At 42.8% G+C, this 26,759-nt stretch overlaps 1 protein-coding gene across 1 annotated transcript in view; it reads right to left on the bottom strand.

Moving 5' to 3' along the window:
* Positions 1-4,353: 4,353 nt before the first annotated feature.
* The window catches only part of atp2b3b (ATPase plasma membrane Ca2+ transporting 3b), a gene marked incomplete at its 5' end in the record, with an annotated part of 53,621 nt that continues 31,215 nt past the window's right edge, over positions 4,354-26,759 (bottom strand). The window contains 12 exons of the mRNA XM_084068822.1: positions 4,354-4,508; positions 13,295-13,454; positions 14,415-14,597; positions 14,907-15,014; positions 16,832-17,043; positions 17,182-17,395; positions 18,344-18,535; positions 20,371-20,477; positions 21,359-21,446; positions 22,297-22,476; positions 22,742-22,900; positions 23,131-23,206. Coding sequence (XP_083924948.1) covers positions 4,483-4,508; positions 13,295-13,454; positions 14,415-14,597; positions 14,907-15,014; positions 16,832-17,043; positions 17,182-17,395; positions 18,344-18,535; positions 20,371-20,477; positions 21,359-21,446; positions 22,297-22,476; positions 22,742-22,900; positions 23,131-23,206 — 1,705 coding nt within the window. The 3' untranslated portion in view covers positions 4,354-4,482. The remainder of the gene's footprint in view (positions 4,509-13,294; positions 13,455-14,414; positions 14,598-14,906; positions 15,015-16,831; positions 17,044-17,181; positions 17,396-18,343; positions 18,536-20,370; positions 20,478-21,358; positions 21,447-22,296; positions 22,477-22,741; positions 22,901-23,130; positions 23,207-26,759) is intronic.

The following is a 26,759-nucleotide window of genomic DNA, read 5'->3' as shown; positions in this document are numbered from 1 at the left end:
TTTTTTCTTTCATACAGACAAAAGGTGTTGGACTTATTCCCATTAAATTCTCTTAGATTTCCATACAGTTTTAGTCTACAGTATACAGGTGTGTTCTTCCTCATATATATATATATTTATATATATATTTATATATATTTATTTGCTTAAATAACAGGCAGGTAACTCTTTTAATATATTCAATGGTGGTAAGATTTTTTTCTTTTTTCTTTTTTTCCATTTCAGCACAGTTAAAACCCGATTTATGCCTCGTCTTACGACGGTAGATCTACAAACTCAAAACACGACTCGTGTGCTTGTAGATTGGCTATTTTCTGTGCACGACGCTGTCATACGATGAAGTATAATTCGGGCTTGAGCCTGCATTTTCTGTCTGCGGAACAGCACTGCAAGGTGCAAGAGGGGGGACCATTCCACACAGAATATTTACAACTGTATATTTAATGGAGACCTTAACACCATCACATGTTTTCTGCCATTACAGGATGGCAGTAATACTTCGGAGCAGATCTACAAGGACAGCCTAATCAAATGCCTGTGACCAATGCATTGCACTCTAGCTCTGCATTACCTTCCAGGGTTCTTATTGTCCTTACCAGGTCCCCTCTTGTGTCGTGGTTGATCTAATGAGGTACATGTACTGTATCTCCTGGTCTTACACAATGGTGCGTGAAGAGACAAAGCATCTCTGCACACCTCAGGGAGCTTGTTCAGTGGACAGAAAATGCAGTCCTGAGAGTAGGCTACGCTCGGGAGAAATGTGCAACTGTCCCTTTTCCATCAGTGGGAGCACCGGTGGATGAAATCAAGATAAACATAATAACATAATAATAATAATAATAATAATAATATACAAGCGCTTCCATTTTGTTGTTCCCCCCTTTACAAAAAGCAATAGAATGAAAAGAAATAAAAGAACAAAAAAATTAGTTATTACAGGAACCAAAACCTGTAAATGAAAGATGCACATGTGCGCATTTGGGGGCGATATGTACAGTAGTGGTGGAGTTGTACAATAATTTATAACTTTCATAGTAAATATATTCTAACATATTATTTTCACGAGTTTTTTCCCTCCTGTGAATTTATCTCACAACATCATGAAGAAACGTGGCAGGATGGAGGGACAGAGATGGCTGGAACTGGACTGTGGGATTTACACCATTACAGATTCTCTGCGTGTGTGTGTGTGTGTGTGTGTGTGTGTGTGTGTGTGTGTGTGTGTGTGTGTGTGTGTGTGTGTGTGTGTGTGTGTGTGTGTGTGTGTGTGTGTGTGTGTGTGTGTGTGTGTGTGTGTGTGTGTGTGTGTGTGTGTGTGTGTGTGTTGTGTATTGCAGACACAATTGTAGAGCCTTGCTAGACGGTGCTGAAATAGACCAGGTTAGACATGGCCAGAATATGGTGTTTGTTTGTATGTATGTGTGTGTGTGTGTGTGTGAGAGCATGACAAGAGACGTGGAGATTGAAGCACACAGACTATCTAGCCTAAATTATATAACAAGACATAAAGAGTGACTTTAATGATACCAATGCATGCTTCAAAAAGACCAACACAACTGCCACAGCCAGCCATTTCATTGGCCGGTCAAGGGTGGTGACCACGATGACGGGCATTCTAGGAGATGAGAGTTCTATACAGGTGAGGGTGTTTCTCAGAGAGCCCTGTGTGCAACTAGAAGTAGCGCTAGTAGGACAGACATGTTCTCTCTTCTCGTTTGCATGTAGACATTTCTGCTTTATACATTATGCATTTCTAATTCTATGTCCAACTGCACTTGCTGACGCGGCAGTCTGTTGCATATTGTTTGCCCCTGCCTTGTCTGGTGGTGATAGCAGTAGATCATTGAAGGATATCGGGATCATGGCAAGATATGGGAGGTGGAGGAGAAGGAGGGTTGGGGGTTGGGGAGGGGTCCAGGGCTGTAATTGCATTGTAGTCACACTCAGAGGCAACATAACATCAGCGATTCACCCACACCTAGTGCAACATGGGATACAAGAGGGGCACTCTCACACTTTAAGTCTGGAATGTGATGACATCATTGGAATGTTTTTTTTTTTAATGTACCATGGAATGTTAGGGTCGACGGAAGGCTCTAGAGATGAAGGTGGAATGTGATGTTAGTATGAGTGCTCCACCACGTGTTGTTGTGGGGAATGCATTTTGTGGATATGTTTTGTGTTGGCTTTGTTTGTGTAATGTGTTACAGTGTGATTATTTTGGACAGGTACAAGTAATATAATTCCCACTAAAGTACTGCACTTGGTGATGACGGGATGCGGACAGTTTTTGCCATAGTAACAAAATGTGGATATGACAAGTGAGCTCTCTTTGGTCAAATTATAGACCTGGACAGGATGTACAGTAGGAGCAAACACTGGTAACTAAGGCGGATTTGTGATATAATCATACAAGGACCTGATAGCGGGAATGGTGAGTGCTTGTACTTCAGTAGTACAGTGGTTTCTTAGCATATTTCACCCAGTATGTAACAGAATCTTTGCATACATCCACAGTTGTGTTTCATGCGCAGATGAGAAGAGAACATTGAGTAACCAACGGCAGTGGAGCAGAAGCAGGTGGATGTCTGAGTGACCGAATGTAAGGTTTTAAAGGGCCATCAAATGTGCGTTGTGTGGTTGATGGCATTTAAAGGGTTAATGCTCCCAAAGCATTCAGCTTTAAAACCAACTCAAATATTAAATGCCCATACGCTGACAACAAGAGGCCAAACAGTGAGACCTTGAGACAAATGGACTAGTGTCCAACATCTAACCATACATATTGGGTGGGGATGGGAGAGTGCAAGTTAAAAGTTTTTACTGCATGGAGCAAAAGAGTATATTTTATAGGCGTATGCCACAGTCTATGAATCCAGGTAATTCCATGCTCTTTGCCACCATACCAGAATAGAGTGGGCCCATGATGGGACTATGTATGTGGAGGCTTTCAAGGGTTGGCCAGTCAGGTTGGAGAAGCAATGGCGACCATGAGACAAGCTCTCTGCTCTCTGTCATCGCTGCTCAGACTTTGACACATTATTATGCAGACATTCTCTTATGTAATTACTATTAGGTTTAAATGAACAGTATCCATTGTTGTAAGTTCTGTTTTTGCTGTTTTTTGTTAGTTTTCTTTTTTTTTTCCTTCAGAAGAGACAAGACAATACACATACAAACATAGAGAAAGAGAGAGAAAGAGAGGAAGGAAAGCTAATAAATGAAATAAATACATTATTTATTTTATAATAAAATAAAATAAATAAAAATGAGCCGATAAAGTAAAATCCTGCACAAGCTTGAAAAGAAAAAAGAACAAATGAACGTAATGAGAAATAACTGAAGAAGTACGAAATATGAATGAAACCAACCAACCACTCAACCAAATAAATGAGACTGTGGTTAAAGCATGTACAAAGCATCACTTGTATCGCAAGCAACATAGTGTTTAAAAAATAGCTTTAGAAAATAACCAGAGGAATTGTGATGAGAATGGTGGTGGGTAGGCAGACGAGAACCCCAGTTGGGAAACAGAAACAGAATGAGTCTGCCCCCTTTTGGCCCCCAATGCCTCGTGGGATGTGTAGTAGAGTTGCAGATTCATCCGTGTCCATCCCCGCCCCCCTGTGCATGGAGGTGTCTATGTGGTGGGAGGAATTACAGGAGGGTAAAGGGGGTGGGTGGAGGTATTTGGAGGGGAGGGGCGGGTCAGGCTTTGGGGTCTGGAGGGTGTCAGATGGAAGGAAACAAGGAGCCTCCAAGGGGAAGTCTTCAATTCAATTGTCCACCCCGTCCCTCACTCCTTCCTTGCTTTGAACTCTGATGAAACAGACTTTTCTCTGTCCTCAGCCTTCACCCCCACTCCACCCATACAACCCCCCACACACCTCTCCCCTGTTGACCACCACTCTCCTCTTTAGTCTCAGTTATAAGGAGGTCTCTACGCAATAGAGGCTGGGGACCAGGTAAGGGAAAGAGGGCACAGGGTTGGTTAGCCTGTCCCTGTCATGATAATGATGATGATGAAGATGATGATGGTAATGGGGCGGGTGGTGGGAGTTGTGGGGGTGATGGTGGTGGTGGTGGAAGGGATGGTAAGGGCTCCGGTCACTCTGACTTGGTACGCCATCGTTGGTTCTGTTGCCACGGGTGGCCGTTGAACTGCCGCCACCGCTGCTGTTACTGCTGCTGCTGTTGTTGTTGTTGTTCCTGTTGCACGGGGTCACCGGGAGGCTGTGTTGGCGGTAGGGGCGCGTGGGGCGGGTGCGAGTTGGGGGCGGGTGCTGGGCAGGTGGGGGTGGCGGCTTGCGGAGGGCCGGGTGCAGGTTCTGGTATCTGCTGAGCTCCGACTCGTCGTCCACGTCCGTGTCGTCGATCAGTGGGATGTTGTGGATGAGGTCGTTGATGAGGAACTCTGGGTGGGCCATGAAGTTGTGGATGGAGTTCCGGGACTCGGGCTTCTCCCGGCCCTCGTACAGCGAACTACGGAACGCTTTCACCACTCGCATCTGTGCCAGGGGAGAAAAGAAAGGACAAAAAGGGGTTGCGAGAAAGAGAAAGGAGAGTGAGAAGGTGGGAAGGGAAAGACGACGGTGTGGGGATCAGGGAAACCCCAGAGAGACAGACAGACAGACAAACAGAAACGTCCTCCAGCAGACAAAACAGACTGTCTGACAGGTGGATGCTCAGAACCAGGTGGCAACAACCCATGTTTTCTCTGAAGGTATCTGCACAGCCACAGCACAATCCTCAGTCTTATTTTAACTTCCTTGTAGGTCCATTTGGTTATATTTGTACACTCTCAAGGCCCTGACAAAACAAAACAGCTTAACGTGTCATTCATAGTTTGGTTCTATTTTCGAGTGTCGTTACGAGGTAGAGACTACTAAAATACTATGTGTATAATGGCAGCCAGGCATTGACAAGTTCAAACTTGTGTTGCAGTGTGTACAGTATAGGCCTATGCATGTTTGCGTTTTTAAGTGCACTTTTTAAACTAAATAAGCGAAGGTCTGCACAGATCCTGGAAAATAATAGATTTGTCTGTGAAACTACAGTAGTCCGGTCCTCCTTTGCACATACGTATTAGCTGGCCTGGAGAACTGGTACAAAAGTGCCTTGTTCTATATGACTGTAAACTAACCAAATATAAAGATAGAGACACTTTGACGCCTCAAGTTATCCCACCTTTGATGTGAACAAGTGGCCTCACGTGACGTGCATCATTGACGCAGCTTTCTATTTGTCAGAGCCTTCAGAGTCACAAATGGATAAATGAACTTTTCGCTGTTTTTTTTTGTCAGGTTACATTGCATTGCTGGCCGGTCTCTAATGTGGCAGTGAGACAGCTGTGTACTCCTAAAGTATTTTTTTCCATCTTAAAGAGGAACAACACCCTGTCAGTAAACTAGAGTTGTACTAGGTTGCACTATTGGCCACACCCCATTCTTGACGTAATAGTTCCTGCCTTACCATTGAAACTGGTACTATTACATCACGATTAATGCGTGGTCAGCAGTGTAATCTAGTTGAACATTTCAAACTGTAGAGGCCAGTGCCTTTTTTACAATGTGACTTCCGGTGTATTTACTCTTTACAGCTGATGGTCGCAAAATCATTTCAGCCCTGACGCTGAAAATAAAGATGGGAATATGCAAACTAATTCAACATTTTGCAAAGTGTCCACCTGAACCTGCGCACCTCAAAACAAAACAAAAAAATATAAACTATAGATTCCAAAATGAGTTAATGGACACATGTTGTCAGTTCAGACACATCCACCAGACCAAAGCATTCAGGAGCCACAATCACAAACACCACAAAAGCTGCACAACATTCATATCATACACGCATACAGTCTGCGTGTGAGTGAGTGAGTGAGTGGTGTGTGTGTTTGTGTGTGTGTGTGTGTGTGTGTGTGTGTGTGGTTGGAAGGGGATGGTGGAGTCGGCACACGCACACGCACACGCACACGCACACGCACACGCACACGCACACGCACACGCACACAGATAAGGATGTTTTATTAAAACAGATTGAGGAAGGAATGGCGAATGCGTTAGATGAAAATTGAAATGGAATGAACTTAGAGCAATGACCGCACGCACGCACACACGCACGCACGCACGTACACACGCACACACACATACACATACAACAGTAGCAGCTGGCAACTGAAAGCAAACCAGTGGATTTTGTTTGTGTGACTTGAAGTTGATGTCCACATGCAAGCTGCCAGTCATGGTGCTGATTATACAACAAAGCGAGTACATATGCAAGCACACGCACGCAGACACGCACACACGCACACACATACACACACACAGGCACACGCGCGCACCCACGCATGAGCGTGCACCCACACAGACACACACACACACACACACACACACACACACACACACACACACACACACACACACACACACACACACACACACACACACACACACACAGCAAGACCACAGACACAGACACACACACACACACACACACACACACACACACACACACACACACACACACACACACACACACACACACACACACACACACACACACACACATGTGCGTGCGTGCAAAATGTACATGCAGCAGTGATGACAGAGAGGAAGACGAGGATGATTGATGATGATCATGTTGGCAATGATGATGATGATGATGTTGAAGCTGCTTTTGGGAAAATAAATAAATAGAACAAAATATCTTGGCAAAAAGAACAATGACATCACAGGTTAAACCACGGGTTAAGACCATTGTGTGATTGGTTAGCTCGTTAGAAAACCGCATGTGCTTTTGCTGAATGGTTGGAGCGCAGCTTGTCACACATAGAGAGGAAGTTAGGGGACATGCTGAATCACACCATTCTCAGTCGAGCACACACACACACACACACACACACACACGCGCGCACACGCACGCACGCACGCACACACACTCATACATACATCACAGTGAGGTTTATGTGTGCATTTCAAGGCGCTATATGCAGTGTTTGTGTGCGTAATAATCACATTCTGTTGTCATGGTAGCATGTCGGTCCATGCACCCGTTTCCCCCCAAAGCTCAAACAAAGGAGAAGAAGCGTTGTTGTGAGGTCAAAAGAGAAAACAGAAACGTCCAAATGCAAACCAACAGACAGACGGGCACACACACGCTGGCAGAGCCATTGATAGAGACAGTTTGGCCAAGATGGTCATTTTGTGATGACAGCGATAAGACAACCAACTAGAATCCAAAGTAAGTGTGGATAATGAATGGATGAATGAAACACAGTATATAGTCAGGCAGCAGGATGAGAAGCCCAATACTGCAGTTGGCCAAACTAGGAGTATGGTCTCTATATATGGCTCTGGCATACATCATGACAGACAGACAGACAGACAGATACGACAGACAGACAGATACGACAGACAGACAGATACGACAGACAGACGGTCAAGCAGTAGGTTCAGTGCTTATCTGTTTTTCCAAAGAGCCTGTCAGATGATAGAAAAACACCTCATGCAGACTGCAGAAAGTTCCAGAATGATACTTGCTCACTTTGTTTTCACGTTTGGTTCGTTTTCATTTTGTCTCCATGGAAACGGTAAACATTCGAGTATATGACGCCCACGGTGTGACCAGAGAGACCTGTAGGCCAGGGCACTGCCGAGTTTGTTTTTATTTCTCTTTCTCTCTCATTTATTTCTCTTTCTCTTTCGCTCTCACACACTCTCTTTTCTCTCTCTCTCTCCCTGTCTGTCTTTCTCACGCACTATCTTTTCTCTCTCTCTCTCTCTCTCTCTCTCTCTCTCTCTCTCTCTCTCTCTCTCTCTCTCTCTCTCTCTCTCTCTCTCTCTCTCTCTCTCTCTCTCTCTCTCTCTCTCTCCCCCTCTCTCTCCCTGTTGGCTGTTTTCAACAGTGCATGATGGAATATTTTGAAGGTTAAATTATGAGAAGGATAAAGAAGGCGTTCAAAGAAGTAGGAGGCTGCTGTGTGCAAAACACAGGCTGATGAGAATTAACAGCAACACAACCGCGCATAGAAAGAAGCTGTGAGGTAGATGACTGATTCATCATAACTCCTGTTCCCCCACCGCCCCTTCCTCCCTAGCTTTACGTTTAATTAATACTCCATCGCTCGCCCAAAACAGCCGATATACAAGCTCACAACGCGTCACATTGTGAGCTTCAATTTTCAGCGAGCGGCGTGGTCATACCACAAAGTATAATTCAGGCTTTAAAATTGCTATTGAAGCTTTGAAGATCCTATGTAGCATCTCAATGATCTGTCCTCAGTTGCCATACCCTGGCCAAGCCTCCTGTTTCACATACAAAACACTGAGGGAGAAAAAGACAAAGCTCTCACACTTTAACATGGAGGACTGTAAGCAAAGGGTTGAGGAACAGGGGAAAGGTTTTATACTCAACCCATAGCCTTTTCTGTCTCAAATCTAGAGCATAGATTCGAGTAAGTGTGAAATGAAAACAAACTGGATCCATAGATCAGTCAAATGATCCAGAAGAAAAGTTATACTTTGTCGTGTGACGTTGTTGAAAATAACTGATCTTGAACAGTATGTACGTTTTTCTATTTTTGAAAATCAGTTATTTTTGGCGAGGGGCACCTAAATTTGGTTTAGGGCACAGCACAGCTCAGGTGGAGAAAGCAAATGCCAGAGAGGCATTTACTGACACTTTCTATGGGATAGGACATACTGTATATTTTGTAAAATACATGTGTTATCTCTCATTTTCTCCCTTACCCACCAGTGATAAGCAGAGAAATTAAGTGTCTGTGTCGATCTGTGCACACCAGACTGCAACAGGGCACAGTGCCAAGTCTGAGAGCCGCATCTGTTTTGCAATGAACTCTGGGTATGCAGTCCAGTAGCAACGTTGAGGCTCTCTGAAGCCAAGTAACAGGGGAGTGGAAGAGGTCAGTTTACCTGAACATTTCCTCCAAATTATAGGACAGTGCAAGCACCAGTAAGGGGACGATCACACTGAGACGCTATACAGGCACAGACGCTTCAGAAACACCTTGGCAGACAGGAGCTGTGTCCACAGAAAGCGTTTTTTTGTCTGGCAGTGCTACCACTGACTGAACTCGTCACTCTTGGTTAAAAGTGCTGGGACAAGTGGTGCGATCCCGCCCCTTTGCACTGAAAATAATTTAACAAGAGAGGAGTGCACACAAAGTTTTCTGGGAGCTGATGGCATTACCATAAGAAAACAATGGTTTTCTAGACATGTGTGTCTTGGTGTGATACCCTAAGTTTAGATAATCACAGAAAATGTGAGATGCCTCTATGCAGTTCAACGGTACTTAGAAAGGTACTGGGAACATCCTACTTGATTGGTGGGAGCCTCAGTGCGGGAGGGCTCAGTGCGTTTGTGTTTGGAACAAAATGGATGTTATGAAAGAAACTCACTTTTCTTTAGACGGAAAAGGATGGACCTCTTTTGCATAAACTTAAAGTTTGCTGTAAAACGTTAAAAAAATATGTCTAGGATGTCACTATGAATATCATCATGTTGCTTTTTGTGCTCATGAAATCACAGTACTAATACCTCGGAGCTATGAAAAAGTCCAGACTTCTTGACCAGAGATTACAATTCTGAGGATTCATGTGGATTTTTCCTACTCGGAAGAAGGAATTGTCCCAGGTCCCACTTCACAAGATGCCTTAACCTACTGGAACGTAGCTCAATTCCTGGATGTCGATTAGCTCAGCCATCCATCTTTAAGTACCTTTTGAGAGACAGATCTCAAATGTGATTGATATCAAGGAATTGAGCTAAGCTTAATAAGCTTACCATTCCACATACATTCAAATTGCACACAGAGACATAAAAAAACATCCATGAGTTTGTCTGACTGTGGATAAGTACACTGTAACATTGTGTTAATTTCTCCAAAGAGTGTACAAATGGAACCAAATGGATTTGTATATTAGCATTAAGGATCTAATCAGGGTTTTTCCTGCAGCGAGGAATTCTTAGCGCCCTCCAAAAAAGGTTTTCACCACCCCAAAGTAAAATCGGCAGCATCAAAATGATATGAGTTGAGAATAAAATATGTATCCTTGGTGCCCAAGTAAGACAAACTGTTATTTGCCTAACAAATTAATCACTATAGGCTTGTAGCCCATCATCTGCCTCTTTGAATAGTTTATGCAATGGCATTCCACTCCACTCGTAAATCCTGATTGCCTAACTCTGGCCTGACTTGAATCATGACTTGAATGTTAATTGAAGGATCTAATTCAGGGCACATTTAATTCCAAATTAAATGCTTGTGCTCTGCCATTACCACTTAGTTTTTTCCAAATCCTTTGCTTACTCACCATCAGAAATTAAGTCACAAGAGGGCGACTTAGGGTCTAAATGAAAACATGTCGCACTCAACAGTTGAGTAATATATTTGTACACAACAATCCCTTTAGAGGAAAACTAGAAAAATGTGCTCCTCGGAGCACAGGTCTCCGCCAGGCCAGGTAGTATAAGTCAATCTTAGCCAATCAGGATGAAATATGAAAAATCGGACAGGTCCATCATAATAACATGTCTGACAAAATCTGAGGAGTAATAGAATTTTTGTTTGTGCAAAAATCAGCCTCCTGGTGGCGCTATAACAGGGGTTCATGATTTGAGGTATTTTGTTCAAAACGGACCACTCCTGCAAACTTTAGATGCCAATCTTAGCCAATCAGGATGGAATATGACTATAGACATAATGTGTACCAATTTGTGTGATGTGTGGACAAAATCTGTAGGAGTAAAATAGTTTTGCGCCTCCTGGTGGCGCTATAACAGGCCATTGTGAAAAATGTGGGGCAGAGGTTCTGTCTGCTTTGGCTTCCAGGGAGTTTGTGTGCATAGTTTCACGTCGATCGAGCCATTAAATACTTTGTTGATCCCTTCGTCCCTCCCTCATAAGTGCTAGGACTGGAGTCGCTAATAAAGAGCTTGGGCTCTGGACGGTGTATATGAACTCTATGAACTGTATAGCCTACGTGAAGGAGAGTCAAAAACCCATCGATAGTGTCCACAGAGAAGGGAAACAGAGAATAGCATGGTGTCAGCAGTGCCCACGTGAATCTGTCTGCATCTACTACACCTACCGATGATGAAGCAAAGTGAGCTATATCTATTACACCTGCTGATGATGAAGCAAAGTGAGCTGCAACTACTACACCTACCGATGATGAAGCAAAGTGAGCTGCAGCTACTACACCTACCGATGATGAAGCAAAGTGAGCTGCAACTACTACACCTACCGATGATGAAGCAAAGTGAGCTACATCTCCTACACCTATTGATGATGAAGCATAGTGAGAAGCAGGGGAGGGGGTGGGGGAGGGGAGCAGGGGTAAGTAAGGAGAAGCAACTCAGGAGGCGCCGTGAGTATACAGATGAGACAAGTAAATGAAGAGACAGCTCAAACACACACAGACGCATATACAAACACACAAATACAGGTTCACACATTCACACACGGACAGAGAAACATGAAACACACAGGGACCAGTCTCATCTGCGGCTCTCGTCACATCAGCTTTGCCATGCGCACACACACCCGCAAGCATACAAACACCTATATACAGACACACGCAGAACTGACATAAAACTAAAATAGTAAAAATGGACAGAAAATGAAGGATGGTTTGACACTGTCCTACTAAGGAAGTGAAAGGATGTAGTTGAAAGAAGTATGAGGGAACGGAATGAAAAAGGCACATATTTAAAGAATTTAAAAAAAGAAAATTTCACTAAAAGGAATCTTATCAATTTGCTACGCAAGAGCCTGTATTTAGATCTGGTCAAATCTAAACACTTTCAGAATGTCTACAAAACAACATCTCTACTCAGGATTAACATATTACAACACAGTTCACACGTCTCTGTTGCCTTCAAGCCAACTGGGAACCTGCAACATCTCCCGAAAACAGAGGACAGAGGAGAAAGTGATAACTGTGATGGAAAGACAGAGAGAGAAATAAACAGAGAGGACAGGGAGAAAGAGGGTTTGGAGACATCGGGGAGAGGTGAGAGCCAAACTTGTGACGTCAGAGCTGTAGAATGCTGTTACGGGAGAGCAAAACAACAATTGACAACAATGGCGGCACCAAACTAAAAAGAGAGGCATAGGCAGAAGAATTGCAGAAGGCCAGTGCGACAGAGGACACTTCACAGGTGACAATCTCAGAAACAGCAGCGTATCACTGGGCTTTTATACTCGAAGGTTTACAGTTTAACGGAGCATTGCATAAGCCATGTAGAAAGCCATTTGTGTTGCCATGAGTATGCATTCTACAGCACAGTGAAAATCTAATTATTGGCTGTTTTTTTCAAAATAAGAGATGTTAATTAATTACTTCTATAACATTACTATAATCACACACATCAATCACACCACTTAAGGTAATTGTGTACAACAGTAGCCAACCATAGTAACCATGCTTGACCTCATAAACAGACAGGAAGTTACATATGGTGCAGGAAGGAGGTGCCATTCTTCTCTCTGATCTTTGGACCGATGTCGACTTTTAGCTGACCATCCCATTTTGGTTATACACTTCTCAATGTTCTGTCCCTCATTTGAATATTTTTTTTCTTTAACTTTGTTAACAGGTAGTTTCAGGTAACAGCAGAGGGCGCCGTTTTATGATGATGGGTTCCCAGATTGTTTCAGGTATAATTGAAAACCTTTCCACCTCGGGAAACCATCACGGCCTCTTAGACAGAAAGAGAATGACAAGTTCTCCCCCGACCCCCCAACACCATTTAACATAGAACAAAACTCCAGGCTGGGAACGGACTAGGACCAGACCAGACCAGACCAGACCAGACCAGACCAGACCAGACCAGACTAGACTAGTCCAGACCAGACAAGTAAAGACCAGGACAGATCCGTCCGGGACTGGGTGCTGTTTGATAAGGAGAGTAGAGAGGAGAGGAGAGGAGACAACACACACACACACACACACACACACATACGAGCAGCGAGCCACAACCATAAAGTATTACTGCAGTCCACGTGCCGTGCAGAAGTGTCTGTTTGTGTGCGTGTGCGTGTGCGTGTGCGTGTGCGTGCGTGCGTGCGTGCGTGCGTGCGTGCGTGCGTGCGTGTGTGTGTGGGTGTGGGTGTGTGTGTGCATGTGTGTGTGTGTGTCCAAGAGAAGGAAAATGAATGCATGCATGTACAGTATATGTTTTGCGTGTATGTATGTCCTTCATGGTGGTCATTGTCCGTGCGTATGCAACTATGTCAACGGTATTCATGTGTACGTGCGTTCGGCTGACTCACTCCCAGGAGCGGGGCTGGTATTGGCTGTGGCGGTGGAGAGAGCTACATGAGAGGGGGTAGAGAGTGTGTTTACGTCGTGGAGTTGACTGAGCACGGAGGAGCGCCGTCTCGCAGCACCCTGAAACGAACCGCTTCGTTTGAACGTGCGTGCTACCTCCATCTGCAGGGCAGAGACAAAACAGCAACACTCAGCGAAGGGGGTTGGAAAAGTAGGTCTGTGTGTGTGCGTTTGTGCATGTAGGTGTAGCATATATACATTGTACATGTATATATATATATATATATATATATATATATATATATATACATTCAGGAATGTGTGTGTGTGTGCGTGCGTGCGTGCGTGCGTGCGTGCGTGCGTGCGTGCGTGCGTGCGTGCGTGTTTGTTCACACTCTCAGACCAAACCCTCCCGATGAAGATTTTTGAAAATTACCCAAACAAGAGGCTCTTTTACTGGCATGTAGAACAGTGTGAGAATCAAGCAGTCAGGACTCAGGAGGCTGTGTATTCATTCTATCTCATAGGCTATACAAACACAGGCATGTGCTCAAAGACACCCACAACCATAGACACTTTCAAGCAAGTAGGATTTATTTGTCCCTCTCTTTTAATGAATGTCTAAAAAGTCAGTTGTACAGTGGAGTTAGAGACTTGAGACGTTGAGCTGAACAGAACAGTTAGCTGTGTTTGGAGAGAAGTGGAATCATTACATTTGGCACAAGTCAATAAAACAGAAAGAAAGGAGAGAGAGATTCTGGGTTTTGAAAGACAGAGGAATAATTATGCAAAAACACATCTGGTTATGCTTATCTATCAAACACAAATCCAAATGAAAGGCTTGTAACATTTGCAAGATTATCTAGTACGGCTAAAAAGCATCACAACAGATTTAGAAAGGTTGTTATTATTATTATTATTATTATTATTATTATTATAAAAGTCCCAATTGTCCACTGCTATGAGCAGTAAAACATTTGACCTGTGTTAACAATTTGCTTGTGTACCACATGGCCATTTGAAGCATGCCACTTCTCATTAACAACCTAAAGTTTACGTAATAGTAAGACATTTCAACAGGAAGAGTGACTGAGTTCTCAGGGTGATCTCTGATAACAGTACCTGGGTCTGGATGCGATTGAGGCCTCTGAACCAGAGGATCTGTCCGCGGCGCAACTCTCGTTCGGCACAGTCAATCTCCTCTTCATCATCTGCCATCTCCTCATCTTCCTCCCCCGCGGGCTCCAGGCCTAGCCCCGCCTCTTTCAGGCATGGCAATCGATCAGTCGGCACCGTGCAGATCAGCTGTTGACCGGGTGATACACAGGAATAGTTTTCAGGTGACAAATAGACAATGTGCAACCTAACTGCATAATTCTGCAACCTTAGCAGATACAATATACTGAATAGAATAGAATAGAATAGAATACAACAATACAATAGAATACAACAATACAATAGAATACAATGATAGATGTAATTGTGTGTGACAGTATAGAATGCTCCCCTTAGCTTTGCCTGAGGAGAGGGGAAAAAAGTGTCTGTTTACTGTAAACAGACTATGCTGGATCAGCATGTGCAGTTTGTCTCTACAGCTTGAAGTACAGTACTTACCTGCCCCCAGAGCAGCTCTCCAACTCCCACAAACAGACACCAGAGCCACTGCTCTACATTAAGAGGGGCACAGCTGAAGGGCTTCCCTCCCCACTGCACTATCACGATCTGCAGTAGAAACACAGAGAGAGACATCATTTCTGTTATGCCTGCACCTGTACCACAGCTGTAAAGTAAGACACATAGCTAGGAAGCATCTTCAGTGAACGCTTCTCCTCATTATTACCATGACCACTTGCAGTGGACAATACGCCTGCTAAAACCTTGTACACACAACACACACACACGCACGCACGCACGCACGCATGCACGCACACACACACACACACACACACACACACACACACACACACACACACACACACACACACGCAAAATGCAATCACTGTACCATCATTTTTGTATAAATCACAAGATATAATGTACAACAATATTATTGCTCCACTACACAGCAATCAAAAGTGGAAAAAGTATATAATCACTGCAACAGCAAATGCTGATATTGCGTCTATCCCAAACAACGGTCGATGCACAGGAAGACATTTTTACAGTTGCACTTCACCCCAAATTATCTATCATCCTCTTTAAGTAAGGTGTATATATGCAGCCGCCAGCCAAGGCCGCTAGCCTTTCTTTATGGCCCTTAGCAGTGCCAAGTAATCCATTCTCACCATTTTACTGTCTATAGACAGTGGAGATATAAAAAATATTTTAGTAGCCATAGTGTTTACATCATGCTTGCATGCAAACAGAAGTATTAGGTTTGGTTTTTTTTCAAGGTCAATTATGACCACTTCTGCACAGGAAATATAGTACAAAGAAGTATCATTCTTACTGTTGACTGTGATTATAACACTACCTGTATTTATGCATGTTACACAGTGAGCAGGGAAATGTACTTAAATAGTCAACGTTGAGGCCCCACTTCAGTTACATACAGGTCATTTCAACACCTTCTGCTCAGACACAAAAAGACAATCTAATTTACATCCAGGACAAGTGCCTTGAGTGAATGGTTTGATTTATTGGACAATTTCACACTCAAGAAAGAACAGGGGCAGTTTTGCTATAACTGTACCATTAAACAGGTCACGCTGATAGCTGGCTAGGCCGCCAGGACATTAACCACATAATCGCAATGTACCTGGTTCGATTCCAGCTCAAGACCTGTGTTGCATGTATTCTCCCCTCACCCAAACTCCTGTCTCTCTAGACTCTACACTGTCTGGTATAAATAACAGCAAACATCTACCTTAAATAAATTCTCCTAATGAAAACCCCCTGCACCATCAAATCAAAGGTCAGGATAACTCAGTATAGTCATTAACCACTTAAGCCCTACTTTATAATATGACGTACAATGGATTTCCGCCGTAGTATACAACGTGGTCATCAGTTTCCACGGGACACTCAAACTACTCTACTTGAAGTGGCTGTTGTTGGGGACAACATTTTTAATGCGATCATTTACAGCAGGAAATAAACAAGGCTTATCTGAGTGACAGTGTCACCACAACATCAATACAGCGCAGTCATAACTTTATACACAATGTATCACATATCGTAATTCTATCCTTCTCTCTCTCTCTCTCTCTCTCTCTCTCTCTCTCTCTCTCTCTCTCTCTCTCTCTCTCTCTCTCTCTCTCTCTCTCTCTCTCTCTCTCTCCATTTATTCTCTGTCCTTCTTTTTCTCCACATCATCTGCATGCATGGCAAAGGTCTCTGGTGCCATGGGAACAGGCTGGAGCTAATCACAGATTAACTAAAAGGACAACCACACACTTCTTTCCTTTCTCTGTAAATGAAGACTCCAACAACCCCACGCACGCACGCACGCACGCACGCACGCACGCACGCACGCACGCACGCACGCACGCACGCACGCACGCACGCACACACAAACCACTCCTCCCAGTGTGACTTACCTGAATAAGGAAGGTCCCAAGTACAATGGAGCAGAAGATGGGGTTGCGGAAAATGCCATCGAAGACGTTGCGCTCGCCGTGTATCTTGCGCGCGTTGATCTCGTTGAAGAGCTGCATGAGCACGAAGGTGTTGAATATGATGGTGTAGTGCTCGGACGGCGGGGAGTGGAGCGGTGCGTGGCGGCCGCAGTCGATGTTGAAGATGTGCTCGCCTGGCAGGGAGAGGAGTGGAGGGACATGTTCTTTCATCAGTAGTGTTCTAGGGGGTGGGGGAACTGACTGTATGCGTGTTATTATTCGTCTGTATGTTCGGGTGTGTTTCTGTATGTGTCTGTTTGCGTGTACAGTACCTACGAACAGCAGGGTAAAGATGATGACCAGTTGGTACACTCCATGCCCCAGGATGTTCTTCATCATGGTCAGGGAGATGAGGGGGTTGTTGCGGCCGTACGGCTTCCTCATCAGCAGGGCTTCAGTGGGAGGCTCGGTGGCCAGGGCCAGAGATGCAAGCGTATCCATGATCAGATTGACCCACAGCATTTGTACTGCCTTCAGAGGGGAATCCTAGAGAGAGATAATGAGGGAGAGAGGGAGGGCAACATTGCGATGGTGAGTGATATTTCTGGGTGCAACTGGAACATCTATGTCAGGCAGGGTGGGAAACCTACACAGTAAAATACTTAGTGTTAATGTAACTGTTAATGGACCTGTGAGGTTTAAATGAACACTGGGGATATTACTTTGTAAAGGGCTTTTCAATGAGAGGTGAGCGGCAGGTAAGACGTAGGCAATCTGACAGACAGAGCGACAAGTGGGCGCACTGCAGTGAAAGTGTTCATGTTTGTTTCATGCATACACCCGCCCGCAACAAGAACTTCTATCTATCTATCTGCAAGCAGGACAATGATCTGACAAGGCTGAAGCAAGCGTACTGTAGATCATGTGGCGTTTACTCACGGAATGATTGTCTGTCTGTGTATTCACAGGAGAAGCACGGTGTGACTGTGAGTCTGTGACCAATGATCCAAGTTAGAACGCAGACGTTGTGTCACTCCCCATCTGAAAAGCCCTTAACATTGTTCACCAGCCAAATGCTGGTATATTCTGACCATGGCTGGTAAGTTTGTCTGTACACAAACAGACATTTGGGCAGGTGTCCAACATCCAAAGATTCTATTTACACAAATCTTCTTTGACTTATAAAATAGTGCAAGTGACCCATACATTTTTGAGTCTGCAAGCAACTGTTGTCGGTGAATAAAAAAACGTACATTCTTCCCTGGTGTCAGGGTCCATGTACAATAGAGCCATGTTTATCTAAAACCTCACTCAGTCGCTATGCCAACACAGACAATTGCACACGTTCAACACGTCTCTAATCCACCCGAAATGCACGTCATTGACACCTGGGAGCAAACACCTGGAACAACCACTGAGCCACGACGCTGCTCTGCACATAATTATGTTGGTCGGTATGTTTGTCAACAATCCCCACCTTGAGCGGCAGTGTACCTGAGTGATGCATGCCCCAGTGAAGGCCACGATAACGGCTACTACGTTGACGGTCAGCTGAAACTGGAGAAACTTGGAGATGCTGTCGTAGACGTTGCGTCCCCACATCACTGCTTTGACAATGCTGCTGAAGTTGTCGTCGGTCAAGATGATGTCTGACGCTTCCTTGGCCACGTCTGTCCCTGCAATACCCTGAGAGACGGAGGGGGGGGGGGGAGTTAAAACATGCAGGGAGAATGTATCAGAGAGGAAGGATGTGTTGATTTGGGGCTCATGTATAGCAGTGGTTCTCAAACATTTCCATGTCAAGGACCCCCACATTGATATGCATTTGGCCAAGGACCCTAATCTGAAAATATTCTGTGCCAGGGACCCCTATAAGAGAATTTAAAAATTATTCCAAGTTTTTCAAGCTTTTCCCAGATTTTTGTCTCCGCCAGGCCGAAAGGCATGGCGAGAGAGTATGTTTTCCACCCCGTCCGTCCGTCCGTGTGTCCGTCCGTGTGTCCGTGTGTCCGTCCGTCCGTCTGTGACCAGCTAATCTCGGGCACCGTTGTCTTGATCGCAGCGAAACTGTGCACACACCCTCCCTGGATGCCAATTCAGAACCTTTGCCCCAAATTCTTCTCATGGGCCTTTTATAGCGCCACCAGGAGGCCGATTTGTGCAAAATAAATTTTTTGACAGTACTCCTACATATTTTGTCCAAAAGTCACGCAAATCGGTACACAGTATCTCTATAGTCATTAAACGAAACGGGTCTTTCAGATTTCTCATATTCCATTCTGATTGGCTAAAAATGTCTTCCAAAGTTTGCAGGAGTGCTCCGTTTTGAACAAAATGCCTCAAATCATGAACAGAGCATGCAATTTCCGTGAAAATTTGCACGCACATTCCCATTAGGCCGAGGAAGAACTACCAGTTGAATTTTGTCAAATCAGCCTCATGGTGGCGCTATAACAGGCCGATTTGTGTTTTTACCTATAACTGCACCGATCTGTGTAAAACTTTGTATGCACACTCCCTAGAGGTCAAGGAAAAATCTTTGCCCTGCCTTTTTCACATCTGCCTTTTATAGCGCCACCAGGAGGCCGACTTATGTAAAACACATTATTTTATACTACTCCTTCCAATTTTATCCAAATTTCACGCAAATCGGTACACATGATCTCTATAGTCATGTGATCACGACGGGTGTGTTTGATTTTTCATATTCCATACTGATTGGCTAAGATTGACATCTAACGTTTGCATTATTGCCTTGTTTTCAACAAAATTCCGCAAATCATGAACGCACCGTCCGATTGTGGTCAGACTTTGCACACACATTCACACTATGTTGAGGAACAAATGCCACCCTTTTAACATTGGCCTGTTATAGCGCCACCAGCAGGTCTAATTTAGCGAAACAAATGTTTTAAACAAAATGCCTCAAATCATGAATGCAGTCAGTGTCCGATTGTCGTGCAAGGCCTAACAAGAAATGGCACCCTTTTCACGTTGGCCTATTATAGCGCCACCAGGAGGCCACAATAGCCTACCTGACCTGGCGTAGACCTGTGCTCCGAGGAGCACTTTTTCTAGTTTCAGATGTTTTGGATCTACAAGCTCACAACGAGTTGCCATCGAGGCGAGCTTGAAAATCTACAATTTACGAATAGCCAAAGTCTAACATAAGGTTAAAGTGGTTAAACTGATTGTTAAAGTGATTTTAAATCAACTCATTTTACTGGGGACCCCCTGGAACCCCCTCAAGAACTCCTGGGGGTCCCGGGCCCGTCTTTGAGAACCACTGCAGTGGAGTAGATAAAGGATAAAGGTTCATGCAGCGGAAAAACTGGGATATCCTCACACTTCATTACAGTTATATACTTTTATTATACTGTACTAAGTACTTACTTTAATATTGACTAAAACAAAGCAATGCTTCAACCCGACATGGTCTTCATCAGGCAAATCCATTGTTTTTCTTTAGTAAGAGATTTAAATAAATAAGTAAAAGCATACATTTAAAAACAGAAAGTTACCATGGCAAAGCCCACATCAGCCTTTTTCAGTGCTGGCCCGTCATTGGTTCCATCCCCTGTTACCGCGACGACCTGCCTCTGCTCTAAGACGGTGCTGTCAATGATACCTGAACGAAATTGTGGAAAATTAGGTGGTAAACTGCATGTGCGTGTGTGTGTGTGTGTGTGTGTGTGTGTGTGTGTGTGTGTGTGTGTGTGTGTGTGTGTGTGTGTGTGTGTGTGTGTGTGTGTGTGTGTGTGTGCGTGCGCGCGTGTGCGTGCGCGTGCGCGTGCGTGTGTGTGTGTGTATGAGAGTGTGTCTGTATGTATGTGTATCAGAGGTAGGTCTTTGGGTTTGAACACAAATACATGTGGATACAGTATATGCATAAACACAGGCATGTCCTCGGATTAATGACTCACTCAAGCTCACGCTCATGACTCTGGCATTTTGGCTCATGGGCTACAGGGATTTTCACTGCCATCATAATTAGAGGCCTGCTAAGGCAACTTGCCATAAATGCTTTTCACTGTGAATAGATTGTATATTCCTCATTTTACTCAATGTAGATTTACGGTCCCTATTTATGATGCTGTACAGATATATAGGCCATATACCACTTAGGCTAAATAATGTAAATTTCTTACCGGATAAAGATTTTATATTGCTCATTATCCACTGTGGACTGACTGTATGTATACATATACAGTATATTACCCATACTACTGGGGATAGATTGTCCATGTACACTTTAACTACATTTACATTTATGCCTGTTAATAGCTCATACAACATCCTCTGTGGTCCAAATGCAGAGGGCCAAGCAAGACCCTAATCCCAGTACGTTACTACCTGTTAAATCTTATTTGTTGAAGATGCCAAGTTTGTTTTGGCATCTGTCCTGTGTTTCATACTACAGTACTGCTATGATAAATACATTTCCCTTGTGGGATCAATAAAGGTATCTATGTGCGCTTCGCTTTGGAAATGTCAAAACCTGCAGCTCACCTTTGACCAGTGTGTGTTTGTCAGTTGGTGAGGAGCGAGCCAGCACACGGAGTCTAGGCCAGACCTTGTCAATTCGTTCCTGTTCAATCTGTCAGTTAGAAGGAGAGGGCGGGGTGTAGGGTGTGACAATGGTAAATAATGATCATCAGAGACCTACAGTAGATTGTCCTCTGTACTTTCAGCCGATGTCACAGTTCGGACTAATGGCTTATCTAAAGTATAGAAAAGATAATCTCCTGTGCAGACAGAAGCAAAACAGAGTGTACTCTTGATTAGAGTATGCTTAAATGCATAGGAATGCTGTGTCACGGCACCAAATAACTAATGTGACAGCGACCCTAGGCACATATTTTTTACAGCGCATTATGCACCACCTAAAGTGGACCCATGTGTATACTCTGATGAAAGGCCACAGATTGAATATTTTATTGGATATTATTTTCAATTATGAAAATAAAAACTGTGGTCTGACATTTTTAGTTTCCAGGACAGATCCTGCACTGTAGCTTTGAGAGAATGCCATTGAATCAGTGAATTCCTATTTAGAAGCCTTGCTTGGATATTAGCTTAAAAGGAGGACATTGAATTTGATCCATAGGTTTATTTCTAAGTGGACTACCAATACATGTATAAAGACCATGTTTTTACGGCACGGCAGAAGGCAGAGCCATCTGCAACAGGACTTATCTGTGTGTATATACAGTATTTACTATATGTCTGTATGACTGTATGACTGTATGAAAGGGAAACTGAGAGCAGAGAGGGAGAATGTCATCAGGCAGAATCAAACCGAGGTCGTTGCAATTGCTTAGTCGACACACTGTCCGATCAGCTATTTTGTAGCACCACAAATTCAAACTCATTTTCTTTGCAAATAACCTTTCCCAATGGAAGTGACTTTGACTCGTTGCTAGTGCATGTTCACACATCCCACTCACCTCTCCTTTCTCATTCCTGATTCGTCGGTTGAATTCTTTGCCTTCTATGCAGAGAAAGTCGTCCCCAGGTTGAATGATGCCACACTTGACAGCTATGGCCCTGGCTGTGTTGAGGTTGTCACCAGTCACCATCCGCACAGTGATGCCTGCCTTCTGGCATTGAAGAATGGCATTCGGCACCTTAGAGAGAGAATGTTGCTTTAACAAAACTTTAAACTGTGTTTGTTGTAACGCAATTAATCTGATTGACAAAAAACAAAACAAATTAAACTCTGCTAAGATATTTATAATGTAACTTGCCCACTGGTTGAGAATCACTGCTATACTACAGTACACACACACACACACACACACACACACACACACACACACACACACACACACACACACACACACACACACACACACACACACACACACACACACACACACACACACACGCTACCTCAGGTCGTACAGGGTCCTCTATCCCCACCACAGTGATGCAGGTCAGCTCAGCCAGTATATCTGCCTCGTTCTCCCAATCTGGCTCCGGACTACCCGTCAGCTCACGGTATGCAACACAGATGGTCCTCAAGCCCTCACATGCCATTGGCTCAATCACCTGCCAATCAATCAATAAAACGTGTTCAGGAAGCAGTTTACCATCCTATGAGCCATGACGCATCAGTTACTGTATTTAAGCCTACTTGTATCTCTCTTTTTTTTCTTTTTTCTTTTTTCTAAACTTACTTTACTTGGGACTAACCCTATAAAAAAAATTGTTCACATTCAAAACATAAATCATTGAAGTGCAGAAGCTGGAGAAAGCAAAATGTTATTCTAACAGCTCACCTGTTTGATCATATCTTCTCTGTCGCGTGGCCGGAAAATGCGAGCATCACCGTTGTTATCCAGGATTTTGGAACACCTGGAGAGAGATTACAATTACAATTTCAACGTATAATTTAGACATCTTATCCAGAGAGATTTACAGTGCAAGTGTGAAATCAGAGTAAATGGCATGAACCGTATAGTCAACAAACGACCCTGGTCAATAAACGACAATGATCACGTAAGTAGAGTGCAAAGAAAAAAAAATTGTAAGAAACTAGGATACAGGTAAACATCAAACCTGGCATTTGTCTAAAACATGCTACTGTATAACATTCTTAGAATTTGTGGTCAAGCAAACAGTATGTTTTCTATCTACTGTAAATACAATATAACATATTTGAACAATTAACCAACATACTCTATCTGAATAGAAATAACTAGCATCTATCAAAATAGACATCAAGAAGGGATACAAGGAAAGAGAAAAAAACTCTAGCGGGTCAGGTGGTTAAAATTCTAATCGGGTGCAGAGGGGTGGTCTAGAGTCTAGACCTTTTTACAACCCGATCAAAAGGACATTTCGTCCATGTATACACCTTAACCTGATTAGTATCTGATTCTGTTCTTTCTGCGCATGCTTCCTGGCCATTTATTGGGGCACTTTTTTATTTTTGCAACTATACATTTGTGATGTTTCACTACATTATTTATTTTATATAGGCAATTTTTCTATTATATATAGGCAATTGTGCGAGTCCCATGACTCCCGTCTCGATTGAGAACCGTCCGGCCGAACAACTAGAAACGCAGGATGCATAATTGCTGAGGACCCAACCCAGCTGACACGCGACGTCAGTACAACGTTGTCCCAACGTTGTACTCCAACGTTGGATGACCGTTGGATTTTGGTTGTAAATGAAAGTTTGTCTGACGTCATAACCCAACGTTGGTTAGACGTCATAACCCAACGTTGGTTAGACGTCATAACCCAAAGTTGTTTAGACGTCATAACCTGACGTTGGTTTGACATCCTAAACTAACATTGATGTAACGTCAATCTCTGATGTTATGTAGACGTTGATTAAAGGTTGGACTCCCAACGTTGGATACCAGTTGTATTTTTGTTGTAAATGAAAGTTTGTCTGACGTCATAACCTGACGTTGGTTTAACGTCAATCTCTGATGTTATGTAGACGTTGATTAAAGGTTAGACTCCCAACGTTGGATACAAGTTGTATTTTAGTTGTAAATGAAAGTTTGTCTGACGTCATAACCTAACGTTTGTCTGACGTCATAAACTGACGTTGGTTTGACATCTTAAACTAACGTTGATTTAACGTCAATCTCTGATGTTATGTAGACGTTGATTAAAGGTTAGACTCCCAACGTTGGATACAAGTTGTATTTTAGTTGCAAATGAAAGTTTGTCTGACGTCATAACCTAACGTTTGTCTGACGTCATAAACTGACGTTGGTTTGACATCTTAAACTAACGTTGATTTAACGTCAATCTCTGATGTTATGTAGACGTTGATTAAAGGTTAAGACTCCCAACGTTGGATACAAGTTGTATTTTAGTTGTAAATGAAAGTTTGTCTGACGTCATAACCTAACGTTTGTCTGACGTCATAAACTGACAAGTTGTATTTTAGCTGAAAATTTATATCGGGTTGACGTCATAGTACAACATTGGCTCAACGTTAGAGTACAATCAAAATATGACATATTTCTAACGTTGTAATCACGTTGTATTTTAGTTGAGAATAAAATGTCAATCCAACATTAGCAGGACGTCAACCTCCAGAGTTACCTTGTCACAACAAGATATCAACGTTAAAATAACGTCTCCTGTGCCCACTGAGTGGGCGGTGGGAACAGGACATCTTCCAGACGTCATTTTGACGTCGATATCTCATCATCACGACGTCAGACAAACAACAACAAATTACATCTTGTTTCAGTGTCAAGTTTTACCAAGGTGAAAATACAATATCAGACAATATTATTTGACAAAGTTTAATAAAACAACATTATTATATATTTTTTAAACTTGTATTTGGCACATTTGAATAGGTAGTATAAACAAACAGAAATTACAAGTCCTATTGTTGTCCAAACAGTTACAGGTTTGGTGAATAGGTTCAGAGCCCAAAGTGCCTTTGTAGGAAAATGATTCCATTTGTGAAACTTTAAAATAACTAAACAGTACAAATCAATAAAAACAATGAAGTGCATTCTTTGAGGCATGTCTATAACATATGCACCAAGGGAAAAAACGTTAAAAAGAGAGAGAAATAACACTGAGCTCCCGTAAATCACTTGGAGAGTCTTCTCTGCATCATTCTGTTTAATTTGTTGAGGGTTGCATTCTTCTTTAGTTCCCCTAAAGATAAATGACAGGAATAAGCTATTTTAATAACTCTAACTTGATTTTTACATTATGAAACATCTTTATTGACTGACAGATATCTGTTCAAAAGTTTGGAATCAGTGAGAAATTATGATTTTGAAATTAACTGAGTTTGCAGATATGAGTACTGTCTCTGATGGAAGGGCCATCACAATTGCTTGATCTAAATCCTATGTTGGGAACAGCTATACCGTAAGGTTCATGAGAAGTTTTATACAAACCAGTCTCAAAGTACGGCAAATTCTACTGAAAATATTTGACCTGGATTTGACCTGGATATCTAGAGAATATGACATCTAGAATGCCTAAGGTCTTTAAAGATATTGCTGCACTTGGTGGATTATTTAATGAACAGAAATGTTGAAGAATATAAGTTATTATTATTATTATTATTACCCTTATTATTATTACTATTACCATTATTATTATTATTATTATTATTATTATTATTACCCTTATTATTATTATTATTATTATTATTATTATTATTACATTTATCATTATCATCAGTGTCTTGGCTGTACTTACTTAATTTTCACAGTGATTCCAAACTCTTGAACTTAGGCATAACTGCCAACGTATATAAAAATAATCAACATTTTGTAGCACTCCTTTTTGAATTTGAAAGATAACGGAAAGGTCAAGTTACATCGGGCAATTAAAATGTTTAACTTACCATATGCAACGTCAAAAAGACACAGGCCCCGGGGACTTATTCTTGCCATGATGTCAACAAAGGTTGTACTGGAGTGTCAATTCATGTGACATGAGGAACGGCATCATTCTTCTGGGTGCATCATCCAATGAATTACCTCCTGTGTCTCCAACCATGACAACCTGAGAGTATGGTAAAAGTCACAGGAAGGAAAATGCCATATTAAGTGGACAGCTAAGATATTATTCTATCGTTACACCTCTTAAGGTCTTTAAACACCAGGGACATGACGAATAAATTATACAAATACTTCTTTAGAATATATTGATGCTATCGCATCAAAACTATTCATATACTGTATATGATGCCTCATTTTTATAGCCGTTAACCTGATGCCTTTAATAGCGGTGAAAAATCAAACTTGTTTTAAATCAAAATTATGTTGCTTTATTGTCAAATAATAGTGAAGTTCAGTGTGGAGGTACTTACCCGATGTATTCTACTTGAGAGGACCTTCCACCTCTTGATGTACCACATCTAGCATGAAAATAAGAAATACACAACACATTATGAATGAAAAAT

Source organism: Gymnoscopelus microlampas (genome assembly GCF_963454915.1).
Source record: "Gymnoscopelus microlampas genome assembly, chromosome: 10".
Taxonomy (NCBI): Eukaryota; Metazoa; Chordata; class Actinopteri; order Myctophiformes; family Myctophidae; genus Gymnoscopelus; species Gymnoscopelus microlampas.
This window is presented reverse-complemented; position numbering and strand designations above follow the sequence as displayed.